The sequence below is a fragment of the Crocuta crocuta genome, unplaced genomic scaffold (genome assembly GCF_008692635.1).
Source record: "Crocuta crocuta isolate KB4526 unplaced genomic scaffold, BGI_CrCroc_1.0 scaffold71, whole genome shotgun sequence".
NCBI classification, from domain to species: domain Eukaryota; kingdom Metazoa; phylum Chordata; class Mammalia; order Carnivora; family Hyaenidae; genus Crocuta; species Crocuta crocuta.
The window spans coordinates 1,011,869-1,025,023 of record NW_027527548.1 but is presented as its reverse complement, the minus strand read 5'-3'; the positions used below and the strand labels follow the sequence as shown (position 1 = coordinate 1,025,023).

General features: G+C 49.6%; 1 protein-coding gene across 1 annotated transcript in view; it reads left to right on the top strand.

Annotated features, from left to right (window-relative positions):
• Window positions 1–13,155, top strand: part of EYA2 (EYA transcriptional coactivator and phosphatase 2) — a 173,910-nt gene that overhangs the window by 124,632 nt on the left and 36,123 nt on the right. Inside the window, exon 9 of the mRNA XM_077766497.1 lies at window positions 10,932–11,021. Within this exon, the coding sequence (XP_077622623.1) occupies window positions 10,932–11,021 (90 nt within the window). The remainder of the gene's footprint in view (window positions 1–10,931; window positions 11,022–13,155) is intronic.

Here is a 13,155-nt window from a genome sequence, read left to right as displayed (position 1 = left end):
CCTTTGGCTTGATTAATTACACCATTGGCCATTGGTGATTGGACTCAACCTCTAGCATCTCCCCAGAGGTCACCGGAGGTCAGGGGGCTGAACAGCTCCAGCCCTCTAATCCCATGTTAGTTCTCCGTGGCAACCAGCCCCCTACCCTGGCTTCTGGGCCTTTCCAAAAGTCCCTTCATTAACATAAGCTCATTGTGGTTGAAAGAGGCTGGTTCTGAGTCACTAGACACGCAGCTCACCTTTGTTTCTTTCATCCCTTGGAAATTACAGGTTTAAGGGGACAGGAACCAAGTATATATTTCTTATTATATAACACAATATACATCACTCACTCCCAAATACCGCTACCCCCTCAATTATTAAGACCCCCAAAACCTGCCTCTAGGAGGATGGGCCACCCTCCTGAGAGCCACGCCTCAAAACCTGCTGCTTGACATGACGCACCCAGAAGAGCGGTAGGTTGTAATTCTGTCATTGCTTGATGTGCACGGCAGACCCGTGGCCCCTGAAAGATGTCTGCGCCCCAGTCCCCAGGGCCTGTGACTGTTACCTTCTGTGGCAGGTGTGATCAAGTGGCCCCAGTGTGATCGCAAGGGTCCTTACAAGAGGGAGGCCGGAGATCCGAGTGCATAGTAGGAGATGTGATGACAGAAGGAGGAAGGGGGGGGACCCCACTAGAGTGCAAGTTGGCTTCTCGCAGCTGAAACAGGCAGCCCCAGGGACCTGACACATCCGCTTATCTTCCTGTTTACCTTCCAGTTACAGTCAGTGGGACAGATTTGCCATTTACATATGATAACAAGTTTGTTTCTAAACTAAATGCATTTAAGTTAAAAAAAAAAAACCAAAAAAACCACAGTGGGCACGGGGAGCTGAATCAAAGGAGAACCTTAACACAGTCGCTCTACGATGGGCCAGAGCTTGCAGAGGTGTTCCGAGAATGGCCATGGTTTGGGAAATACCAGGTTGAGCTTCCGCACGGAATTTCCAAGCAGGGAACGTTTTCTAATGGAAGATTCTGGACCCTGATGCTTTTTGCTAATAACATCCAAGCACCAGGAGCAGGTCACAGCAGACACATTATCCTGTAGGATCCCTGGGAGGGACTCACTGCTTGTGTTCAGATGAGGAAACTGAGGCCCAGGGAGGGGGAGCATCTCAGTCAAGGACACATCCCTAAGGAATGACAGCCCTCGGGATTTGAACTCGGGTCCCACTAACTCCGTGATTGATGCTCTCAGTGATCTCGCTTGGAGCTCCTTGCCTGTGGCCACTTGCTTGGACACCTTGTGAAGGTGGAGGCAGTTTGTGGCGGCCACTTGCAGGAAGCCGTTTGCCTCGTTAGGCAGTGCTTGTGTGAAGGAGAAATTGATGTTCCAAGACCAGATAATAACCCGAACCTTGATGTGGATCACCTTGGGCTGTCAGAGGTGCCATCCGAAGGGAAGACATTTGGACATTCTAAAGTGCTGCCTGGCAAAACTGGGTCGTTGTGAAAAGGCACAGAAGTAGGGGCGCCCAGGTGGCTCAGTCGGTTAAGCGTCCGGCTCTTGATTTCGGCTCAGGTCGTGATCTCATGGTTCGTGAGACCGCACCTCTCATGCAGAGCCTGCTTGGGATTCTCTCTCTCTCTCTCTCTCTCTCTCTTTCTCTCAAAATAAATAAACATTAAAAATACCTGAAAAAAATGCGTAGGATCACGTGAGCTTGACATTGGCCATGTTGGGAACATCCATTTTTGCACAGTCACAGGGAGGTGGCAAACAGAGTCAAGAACAGAATTTTAGGTTCTAAGTGATGAAAACTTAACACACATCAGTTTAGGCCAAAAAGGAAAATTGATCTGCTCATATAACCAAAGTGTCCAAGACTTCAGGAGCAGTGGGATCCAGTCCCCAAATAATCTTGACCCTGCCCGTTTGGTGACAGATGGCTGCCAGCCTCCTCCGGCCTCGGTGCCAGCAGCTCAGCCCCCCTAGGGCAAGGAGGTGCCCTTTTCCCAGGAGTTACAGCTAATGTCCTGGGGCCAGACCTCGGAGGCTTCCAGTGGCCACAGAACGATCCCTGAGCAAGTCACTCTGGCCCTGGCCAGGCCTGGGTTATGAAATCCTTCCAGGAGGCCAATATGGGTATCGTTTTTACTAAAAATTAATCGCTGCTTATTCACAGACACAGAAGTTCATTCCCAGAGAGATTAGGTGTCTCCGCAATATCGCGCTGCCCCTTTTCTTAACCAGTTGGTGTTTTTTCAAAGTGTCTAATGAAGGCCCTGGGTTGGGGGCCCCCAGGACCACCCTCGGGCTCGGTGAGCTGCTAGAAGGACCCACAGGACTCAGGAGAGCTATTGTATTCGCAGTTACAGATTAAAATCAGCAAGGGGAAAGGGCAGGTGGAATAGGATCCGAGAGAAGGAGGCGCCGCCTCCTAGGAGTCCTCCCAGTGGGGCGCGGATTCCACTCACTTGTGCACTGACGTGACTCCGCGTGCCAAGCGTGGCCCACCAGTGAGGCTCCCCCGAGCCCCGGGGGCCAGGGTCTCACGGGGTCCCTGCGGGCGGCACACAGCACCTCAGCCGCTGAGACCCCGGCCCCCGCAGAACAAAAGCAGGGATTTCACCGTCATCCCGCTGGTAGCCTAAACCACCGGATCCACTCGGATTGCCTGGCCCAGGGACTCAGGGGACCCAGCCCAGCAAGGTCCAGTCTGGACGACAGACCTGGGAGACACAGACCTTCCGACTTAACCCTTTCCTGCCCGACAGCCTCCACATCTGCAGAGCAGGGACCCCAAGGGAACCCCACTAAAGGGCTCAGCTCCAGCGGAGGCCACCAGATGCTGGGCCGGGGGACACCACACTTCTTCCCAGTCACACAGCTGACCCCCGGAAGGCAGACACTTCCTCGGAGCACGGCAGCCATAGCAGGCACGTGCCGCTCTAACCAGAGGTTTATGGAACCTGGTGTCAGATCGGACCTGAGTTCTATTCACAAAGCTGCCTCGAGAAGAAATGCGTTTTATGCCATGGCTCCTCTCTCTCTCTCTCTCTCTCTCTTTCTCTCTCTCTCCCTCCCCCCCACCCCTCACTCCAGCCCCCCTGTCATAATACACACACGAACAACAAAGCCTCCAACTGAAACAGGTTAACCATTACTGTATTCATGTACATCCTTTGATATTTTCTTGTCTGTTCTAGGGATTGGCAAACTTTTTCTGTAAAGAGATAATAAATATTTTAGGGTTTAGGCTAGGCTCTGTAGTGACTCTCAACTCTGCCACTGTAGCCCAAAAGCAGCCATAAACACTAAGTGGACAAATGGGTGCTTGCTGTGTCCCAGTAAAACTTTATTTACAAAAACAGACAGGGGGCCAGAGATTCTCTTGTATTTCTTTCATTCATTTTTTTTTTTTCTTTTTTAATGCTGGCCCTTAAAGTAAGCTTTCACTAAAGGGATTATCACCTGCATTTTGAAAATCCTATTTGATCTTGCTAACTACCCATTTTGCAGATAACAAATGGAAGCACACAAGAAGTTAAGTGACTTGTACAAGGTCATTTAGCTGGTGAGAGGTAGAACTGGCTTTGGTCATAAGCAGTTTGGCTGAGAGCCCACTCTCTCCGCCTCCACCCCGAAGCACTCAAAGGTTAGTTATTACTATTATTACGGAACCAGCTGTGAAAGAACCCAAAGGACCAGTCACTTAAGGCATCGGGACAAGATGAGGGTATACCTTCCCTCAAAGGGTGGTTGTGATTCTAGATAAATAGTGTGTGGCTCAGGGCACCTGGGCGATTCAGTGGGTTAAGCATCCATTCTTGATTTTGGCTCAGGTTATAATCCCAGGATCGTGGGATCAACCCGCACATCGGGCTCTGCCTGCTTGGGATTCTCTCTCTCTCTCTCCCTCTGCCCATCTCCCCACCTCATGCACTCTCTCTCTCTTAAAAAAAAAAAAATGTATAGATCTCACTTCTTTGAATTAGACACCCACTGGAACCGGGCACCTGGGTGGCTTAGTCAGTTAAGTATCCAACTTGGGCTCAGGTCATGATCTCACGCCTCGTGGTTTCGAGCCCCGCGTCTGGCTCTGTGCTGACAGCTCAGAGCCTGGAGCCTGTTTCAGATTCTGTGTCTCCCTCTCTCTCTGACCCTCCCCTGCTTACGCTGTCTCTCTCTCTCTCTCTCTCTCAGAAATAAATAAACATTTAAAAAAAACTTGGACTCCTTTTGAAATGAAAATGCTGCTTCCTAATCCACAGGGATTGGGATTTAGACCTCCAAGTATATGGTTTAAAATGGGAAGCCTGTAAATGTGGACATGATGGAGACACTTGGTAGAAAACAACTCTTGTCTTTTTACTTTTTAATGTTTATTTATTTTAGAGAGAGTATGTGAGGGGGTGAGGGGCAGATAGAGGCGGGGGTGGGGGCCACAGAGGATCCGAAGCTGGCTCGGTGCTGACAGCAGAGAGCCGAACACGGGGCTGGAACTCACCAACAGTGAGATCATGACCTGAGCCAAAACCAAGAGTTGGACGCTTAACCGACTGAGCCACACAGGTGCCCCAACTCCTGTCATTTTAATTAACCTGAATAACTTTTGTGTTCAGAACTGGAAGCCTCCAAGAATCCATGTGCCCTTTCCTTCATTCCAGTTTGTTTGACATCAGGGTAATTTCCTTTCAGGAAAGACTTTCTTTTTCATGCTCCTAGCCTCTCCCCTCCATCTAGGAAATACAACCCATGTCACAAGGCAACTAACTTACTCATCACAAGGCAGACCTTTTTTTTTATTATTAAGTTTATTTATTTTGAGATAGCGCGTGAGTGTGCACATGAGCAGAGGAGGAACGGAGAGAGAGAGGAGAGAGAGAATCCCAAGCAGACTCTGAGCTGTCAGTGCAGAGCCCAACGTGGGGCTCGAACTCACAAATAGTGAAATCGTGACCTGAGCTGAAATCAAGAGTCAGACGCTGAACGGACTGAGCCTCCCAGGCGCCCCCACGAGGCGGGTCTTAGCTCAGCCCACGCAGAGAGAGTCCCCACCATCCGCCTCTCATTAGAGAACTTCACCAGGAATGCGTAATAATTAGGTTTCTGAGCTGCGCCCAGGTCCACAGCGTCTGCCTCAAGGCAGGGTGCCCAGGCTTGGAGCCCCTGCATCAGCCCCCGGAGTGAACACGCACACAGCCCCTCACACTGCGTCTCCTGTGGACCCGGGGAGATCTGGTAGATCATTACAACACGTTGAGAAAATCTGCAGTGCCTTTGATTTGCGCCTTCCCTGGGAGAGAACGATCCCTGAACTCTCAAGTCTAACAATGATGCTCCGTCCACCCAGCCCACCAGCCTCCATCACGGTCCCTTAGGGAACAAGGTACGAACTGAAGCCTGTTCTGGAAAAAAAAAAAAAAAAATCCCTTTTCTCAGTTCTCCCTTCTGGTTAAAAACAATCTGTTTCTCCTGTTGCTTATTTAGGGCATTAAGCTAAACAAGCTGACTTTTTTGAATCCAAAGAGTATGTCGTGATTAAAAACTGGGTTTTGGGGTAGTCTGGGTGGCTCAGTGGGTTAAGCGTCTGACTTCGGCTCAGGTCATGATCTCACGGTTCTGGGTTCGAGCCCCACGTCGGGCCCTGTGCTGACAGCCACTCAGAGCCTGGAGCCTGCTGCAGATTCTGTGTCCCTCTCTCTCTTGCTGCCCCCCTCCCACTCGCACTCTGTCTCTCTCGCTTTCAAAAATAAACATTAAAAAGTTTTTAAGTGATTTTCATAAAGTACCATCCAATTTGGGCTGTTTCTGCTGGCTTCATAGAAACGGGTTCTTTACTTAAAGGTTCAAGGAAGTGGATTCGGGGGTTTGGACAGTGAGTGCTTATGGAGCACCTGCTGTATACCAGGCTGCGTGTCACCATGTGCTATCTCATTTAAACCTCACCACTACCCAGGGCAGCAGAGGGATCAGAGTGGGTTTGAATGGGTCGGTGGCCTGTTAAGAGCCGAATAACATGGTGTGAAGGCTTTTGTATTTTAGGATTTATTTGCCAAAGAGACTTGCTGGATCAGAAAGAGGATTTCCCCCTCCAAGCAGTACAGGGTGACTAAAGCCAACAGACCAGGGTGGTGTGTTTATGAAGTGTGTGAGGGGCGTGCTCAGCCGGTGACACGAGACAAAATCAGTGGCTTCCCTCCTGCCCTCACCCCAGGTGTGTTTCACACTCATTAGTGCTGAGTCTCCACCAATTATTTTTTCTCAGTTTCCCAGCCTTTGCAGTCCTGGAAAAACATTCTCTACTCAGATAGAGTGGTCTGGCCCAGGGTCACACTCTGTGTTACTTAACCATTGTGCTATTCCAGACTTTTCTACCCTTGCACCACTAGTTTTTATCAAATTCATTGGAAAGAGGTCCCACCAACGGAGTTCAAAACCTCCAGGCAGCACCCAAGCAGATTTTAGGAGACTCTGCAACGAAGAGAATTATCAAGGAATAGATGGGTATGCCAGAGGGTCTCCTCAGAAACATTTGGGCGTCTTTAAAAGTTTGTTTTAATTTTTAATTATACTGAATGTGAATAATTGAGAATATTGTAGCTCGTGCTAAAATTCACTTTCATCCGTATCTTTATTTAATTCCTGTCCCCCCGCTTTCTGCCTTCCAGAAGTGGTTACGGTCCAGACCCTGGTACATCCTTTCAGATATATATAAATATATACATGCCTATGGAAAAAATTGTAGTAGCTTTTATGTGTTTCTAGTAAATGCTAATAACATGCAGTATATAACTTTCAGAAAACGGTTGCTTTCACTCAGTATTATTGGGAGGGGGCGTGTCCATGTTAATACGTGGAGATGTGGTTCATTTCTTTCCCTTGAATTCAGTTTTCCACCAAATGAGTAGACCACATCTTATTTTTCTAGTCCCCTTCAGCCAGACAGCTAAATTGTTCAGTCTTTTGCTATTTACTAACAACTCTGTCTTTTTACATGTCCCTAATTCATCGGTATGGGCTTTTCCCTAGAGTAGGTAAGGAGAAGTGGAATTACTAAGTATGTTCCCTTTTATTCTTTTTTTAAGTTTATTTATTTATTTTGAGAGAGAGAGAGCATGCGAGCAGGGGAGGGGCAGAGAGAGAAGGAGAGAAAAGGAATCCCAAGCAGGCTCTGCAAGGAGCCAGATGCAGGGCCCAAACTCACTAGCCGAATCGCAAGATCTGTACCTGAACAAGACCAAGAGCTGGATGCTCAACAGCCTGAGCCACCCAGGCGCCCCATGTTCCCTTTTATTTTTAATGTAGTTTTTTTAATCCATGAAATATATGCATAGAGTTTAAAACTCGCATAGTTCTACAAAGGAAACCGTTATGAGAAACTGCAGTCCCCAGTGGACCCCACCACACCCTTTCTTTCTGCCCAGAGGCCACAACTTTCTACTCTTGCTGTTTCTTCTGGTTACTTACCTCCAAATTTCTAAGTAACCTGCTTCTGGTACTGCTTCTCAATGTTTTTGTTTGTTTTTTTTCCTGTTTGAGGCATGCTCCCTGGCCTCCCAGGCTAGAAGATGAGAACTTAGCTCTCTTTTCTCACCCTGGCCCCCATCGCACACGTGCAGACTTTCTCTCCACACCCTGCTAGTAGCGATAGGATGGAATCCCAGGTTTATTGATGCTGAGTATTTGCCTTCTTCTAACCGTGCAAAATCCGTTTCACAGACAGCCCAGATAGCCCACTCCATAGGCAATAATCACTTTTCCAGTTTAATGTGCTGGTCTGGGGGCTGATGTTTTTCTACCTAAACCCCTCCAGCGGCCGAGCGAGGATGGCCGCATCCCCCTTCCTGTCTAGTACCGCGAGGGCGCTCATCCGCAGTTAGGTGCGCAGCCTCCCCGGGAAGGAACGTGCCATCGGGCAGAGGGAGACAGTTCGGGGATGAGTGGTGTGTGCAGACGCCCCCAAAACCCTCTCCCGGGCCACACCGTGATTCCCCACCTGGCCCTGAAACACTCGTTGTCCTCATCTTCATTTCTCACTGAGTGCCCCACCCCAGCCAGGACCCAGCGCGCTAAGCTTTGGCTTTTGGGGCCCTGATGAGGTTTCACCTACTGGCTGCGTTCCTGGGCTTGATTCTTCACAGTTCTGTGCGTGAAGCTGAGATCACCAGTGACGTGTTTTTCCCTTTCTCTTTAAGGGTCAAGAAGGGTTTGCGTCATTCATTATTTATATTTATTTTTATAACAGCCTCCCGGTAAACATTCAAACAGGGAAAGAAGAGTATGCAGTGACAGCACAGGGTCCCCTGCGTGCCTCCTTCCAACCCCCCCCCCCCCCAAGCCCTCCTCAGAAGCACTTTTGCTCTGGTGCCACACGACGCGGGCTCAAATCCCAGCACTCACTAGCTGCAGGACCTGGAGCCAGTTACCTGACCGTCTGGGGCCTCAGTTTTCTCATCTGTAAAATGGGAAGATAATAATGTTTGACTCCTCAGTCTCTGTGGGCATTAAATGGACTCGTTTGTAAAGTGGCACAGAGAAAGCACTTAACAGATATGGACCGGGAATATCACTAAGTGCTGTAGGTCCTTTTAGACCTTGGTTCTTAACCTTGGCCACATGTTGAAATCACGTAGGGGGCTCTAAACATTCCCAACGCCTAGACCCCACTCTCAGAAATTCTGATTTTATTGGTCTGTGGTGGGGCCTCGGGCATCAGGATTTTTATTGTTCTGTTTGTTTTTTAATGCTTATTTATTATTGAGAGAAAGAGCATGAGCAGGGGAGGGGCAGAGAGAGAGGGAGACACAGAATGCGAAGCAGGCTCCAGGCTTTGCGCTGTCAGCACAGAGCCCAACGCAGGACTCGAACCCACGGACCGCGAGATCATGACCTGAGCCGAAGTCAGAGGCTTAGCCGACTGAGCCACCCAGGCGCCCTCTAGTGCCAGGATTTTTGAATGCTCATAATCGTGATGGCGCCCAGCCAGAGTTGAGAACCATCGTGCCGAGTGTTTTTCATGTGTATCAGTGGGGACGTGTGAGGCTGTGCTGCAGTAACAAACATCCCCCCAGATCTCATCTGCTTCTCCTTCATGGTACATGTGCCCATTCTGATCTGCTGCAGCTCTGACCCACAGCCCCGGCCTCGGGAACAGTTAGCCTCGTCAGCTGGGAAGAGAGAGACTGACCAACCGTACGCTCGCTCTGAACGCTTCTGACCAGAAATGAAGCAGGACTTCTGTCAACACAAGTCACGTGGTCACATCTGAGTTCAGCAGGGAGGGCATGTATCAGGGGCCGGCAGACCTTTCCTGCAAAGGGCCAGATAGCAGATATCTCGGGCTCTGCTCACCTCTGCCTTCAGAACACGAAAGCCACCACAGACAATAATACACTGCTTTAAAATGTAAAAAAGTCGGGGCGCCTGGGTGGCTCAGTCGGTCGAGCGTCCAACTTCAGCTCAGATCATGGTCTCACAGTTTGTGGGTTCAAGCCCCGCGTCAGGCTCACTACTGTCAGCATGGAGCCGCTTCGGATCCTCTGTCTCCCACTCTCTGCCCCTCCCCCATACGCGTGTGCTCTACCTCTCTCTCAAATAAACATTTTTTTAATGTAAAAAGTTGTACTTAGCTCACAAGCCATACACAAACAAGCAGCCAGGGCCAGATGGGGCCCGTGGGGGTAGGGGACTAACCCCGAGTGAGGACCCCCCCCCAAAGGGCAAAGCTCTCCAGGAAGGGACCCCAAGATGGGTGATCAGTAATGCAGTCTGCCTCAGCATGTATAGAAAAGGGGGGGGTGTTGGGGAGACAGAAGGGACACTTCCATTGCACAGCTGGGTTTCACACATAACGTGGTGCGGTCTGCTTTTGTTGCTGAATGCCGTGGAGGTAGTGTCAAGTGACTCTAGCATGACTTCACTTTTTTGATGAAGTGGCCTCATTGTCCAGGGTATGGATGGACCATAATGGGGTTTGGTTTGTGTGCTCATCTTTTTTTGTTTTTAATTTTTAAGTTTACTTACTTATTCTTGAGAGAGGGGCACCTGGGTGGATCAGTCGGTGGAGCATCCGACTTCGGCTCAGGTCATGGAATCTCACAGTTTGTGGGTTCAAGCCCCGTGTCGGGCTCTGTGCTGACAGCTCAGAGCCCAGAGCCTGCTTCGGATTCTGTCTCCCTCTCTCTTTGCCCCTCCCCAACTCACACTCTGTCTCTCTCTCTCAAAATGAAACATAATAAAAAAAATTTATTTATTCCTGAGAGAGAGAGCAGGGGAAGGGTATAAAGGGAGAGAGAATCCCAAGCAGGTTCGCAGAGCCCGACATGGGGCTCCTTCGCATGAACCATGAGACCACAACCTGAGAGAAATCAAGAGTCAGACTCCTAATGGACTGCGACAGCCAGGCGCCCCTACATGCTCGTTTTTGTAATTAATCTGTTTGTTAGATAACAGAGAGACTTCATGTGTGAGGAGGGGCGAGACGGCATCCGTAGAGAGACTGTCATAAAGAGAGAATCGACAGGCCAGCTCAGGAGAGTGGGTTTACGTAGTTTACACCACTTCCCTGCAGTCCTCCAGGCCTCCGGGAAAGCAGGAAGGCCGGGAAGGAAGCATTGGAAACACATCTGCCGAGGGGCCCTCCTGGATTGCCGTCAGTCCTGAATCCGGCAACGCTGAACACAGTAGCAGTTGCAGGCGTGGTTTTTTTGGGGGGGAGGGAGGTGGGCGGTGAAGCTGCAGTTCTAAAGAGGGCAAACAGAAGTCAGGGACACCCAGAAGTGACATTCCAGAAGCCGTGCAGCGTCATCGCCTGACTCCACGGGGTGACACAGCCTCGGCTGCGTGTGAGCCCATCAGCACCGACCTGGGCTGCCTCACAGTGACCGGATGGGACATGGGGAGGCCCCGCCACCATGTGACTTTGCCCTCTCTCTCTTCCAGGACACCACGACGTCCGTGCGCATCGGCCTGATGATGGAAGAAATGATCTTCAACCTTGCAGATACGCACCTGTTCTTCAATGACCTGGAGGTTTGGAACTGTCCGTTTCGTGTCCCAGTCGTTGTCTTCAATGGCCTGCGTCTCGTTTCAGGGGAAGAGACGCTGCTCTTTCCTTTTCGGTCTTTCCTTTTCCCTTTGGAGGCTAGAAACTTCTGCTGACAACCCCCTAAGAAGCCACAACACGGTGGCCAGCACCGGTTTATTGAAAACACACTTGACCAGCTGACCTCCCCGACTTCCGTGTGCAGCCGTGGGAAGGCTCTCTGCCCTGGTGGGGATGTCCACCGCTGTTTTGCTGTTTTGGCCCATAAAGACTGTGTAGTTTCCTCCTCCCGAAATTTGCTATTTAATAAGTTTGTTAAGGCAAATTAGTACAGATCCTCATGGGTCAGTAAGAATTAGCAGTAAACCGGCATCTGGAAGCTTTTAAAAACAATTTACATTCCCCTGAAAACATGTTTTATGAAGACAGAGCGCACACAGAGGGACCATACTTATTTACTGGCAAAGGAGATAAGGAAAAGGCAGAGGACGGTGTCAGAAATAAACCTGAATCCTTTGTTTACGCCCAGCCTGTGGCAGAAAGATTTGAGAAGAGCTTCAAATAAAAAACACATTTAAAATTGAGCTATTAAAGCAAAGGCAGAGGAATAGAAAGCTAAGGGTACGGCACTGTACAAAAATATCCGGCTCAGGCCAACTACTGCAGTTAAGTCTGAGGTTAATCTCTGAGCTTCCTGGTAGGCAAGGCAAGGAGGGAAATAGAATGCATTACTTACCTCTGATGAAAGAGCAAGGAGCTCTCTCCCAAGTGAAGGGTTCTTTGGGTTGATAAGAGGATTCATGTGGGAACTTCCAGCTTTGTAAGTTGTATGTGCATTATTGGTTTCACAGATTGGAAAATGAAGGGAACCCAAAATTATACTGTGGGTCAAAGAACACTTCTGTTTACCTTAGCAGGAATATTTTTTTTCCTGGAACCGGAACGCCCTGGGACTAGCCTGTGAGGTAGAACTGTGAAGGCTAGAATTCCAGAACTGTCCTGGTTGGCCAAGAGCACAACTCGTGTTTATGATCAGGAAAGGATACAGGTCTTCCTTTCCGGTCTACAGGCCCTGGGTTCCCAGAGGCGGAAATCCTTGCCGAAGTGAACAGCCTTGTGTTCCAGGCAGCCCAGGCAAGCCGTGTGGGCCTCAGCCCTCCCATCTGTGAAATGGAATTGGCGTTCTCCGTCCAACACCCATTTTAGAGAGAGGATCTATATGGAAACTCATCGATGGCAAAAGAGAACATTGGTGCGGTGGGGACTTCCGTGAGCCATCAGGCCCAGAACTGTCCCCTTAGCCGGACGCACTGTGCAGGCTCCCTTTGCAATGACCTCTCATGTCTTGGGGGAAAAGAGGGAGAGAACGAATGAGCAAAACAACAGAACAGACATGGTAATCAAATTCGGCAAGCAGTTATGGAGCCTAATACAATAAAGAGTGGGCTGCCTGCAAATAGCAAAACCTGACTGCTTTAGCAAAAAAACAAAAGGAAATTATTGGCTCTTGTAGTTCAAAAGCCAAGAGTAGATTTCTCTCAAGATCTCCTTAGAATGTTCGTTCCACGTTCCGTGAGGGCAGGGAACACCCCCCACACACACACACACACACCGTGTATCACCTTCAATCCTCAGACCGTCAGCAGTAAACAACCGAACAAATCCATCAATGAGAAAGTTCATTTAATGAAAAGGGTGTAAAGAAAATAAACCCATGAGATGTGATAGTGATGGGGGCGAGGCCGGTAGGATTGGGCGTCAGCATTCACAAGGGAGTCAGGGAAGGCTTCTGAGGAGGTGACACTTGAGCCAAGGCCTGAATGATGACAGAAGCCAGTCAAGGTGGAGATGTGGGGAGGTGGGACCAGCACATGCAAAGGCCCTGGGGTGGGAAGTAGTGTGAAGGCCACAGTGACCGTAGCTAATGAGTGAAAGCACTGGGGCAGCTGGGATAGTTGCGTCTGGAGGTGGAAGTGTGGGCCAGACACGCTTCCTGGACATCAGAGTTTATTCTGAGTGTCGTGGACAACCTTGGAGCCAGAGAGCAGTAAACAGGAAAGGCTTGCATGATCTAGCTTATGTTTTCAAAGAACTACTCTGGCTGCTGCGTGGAGGACAGGC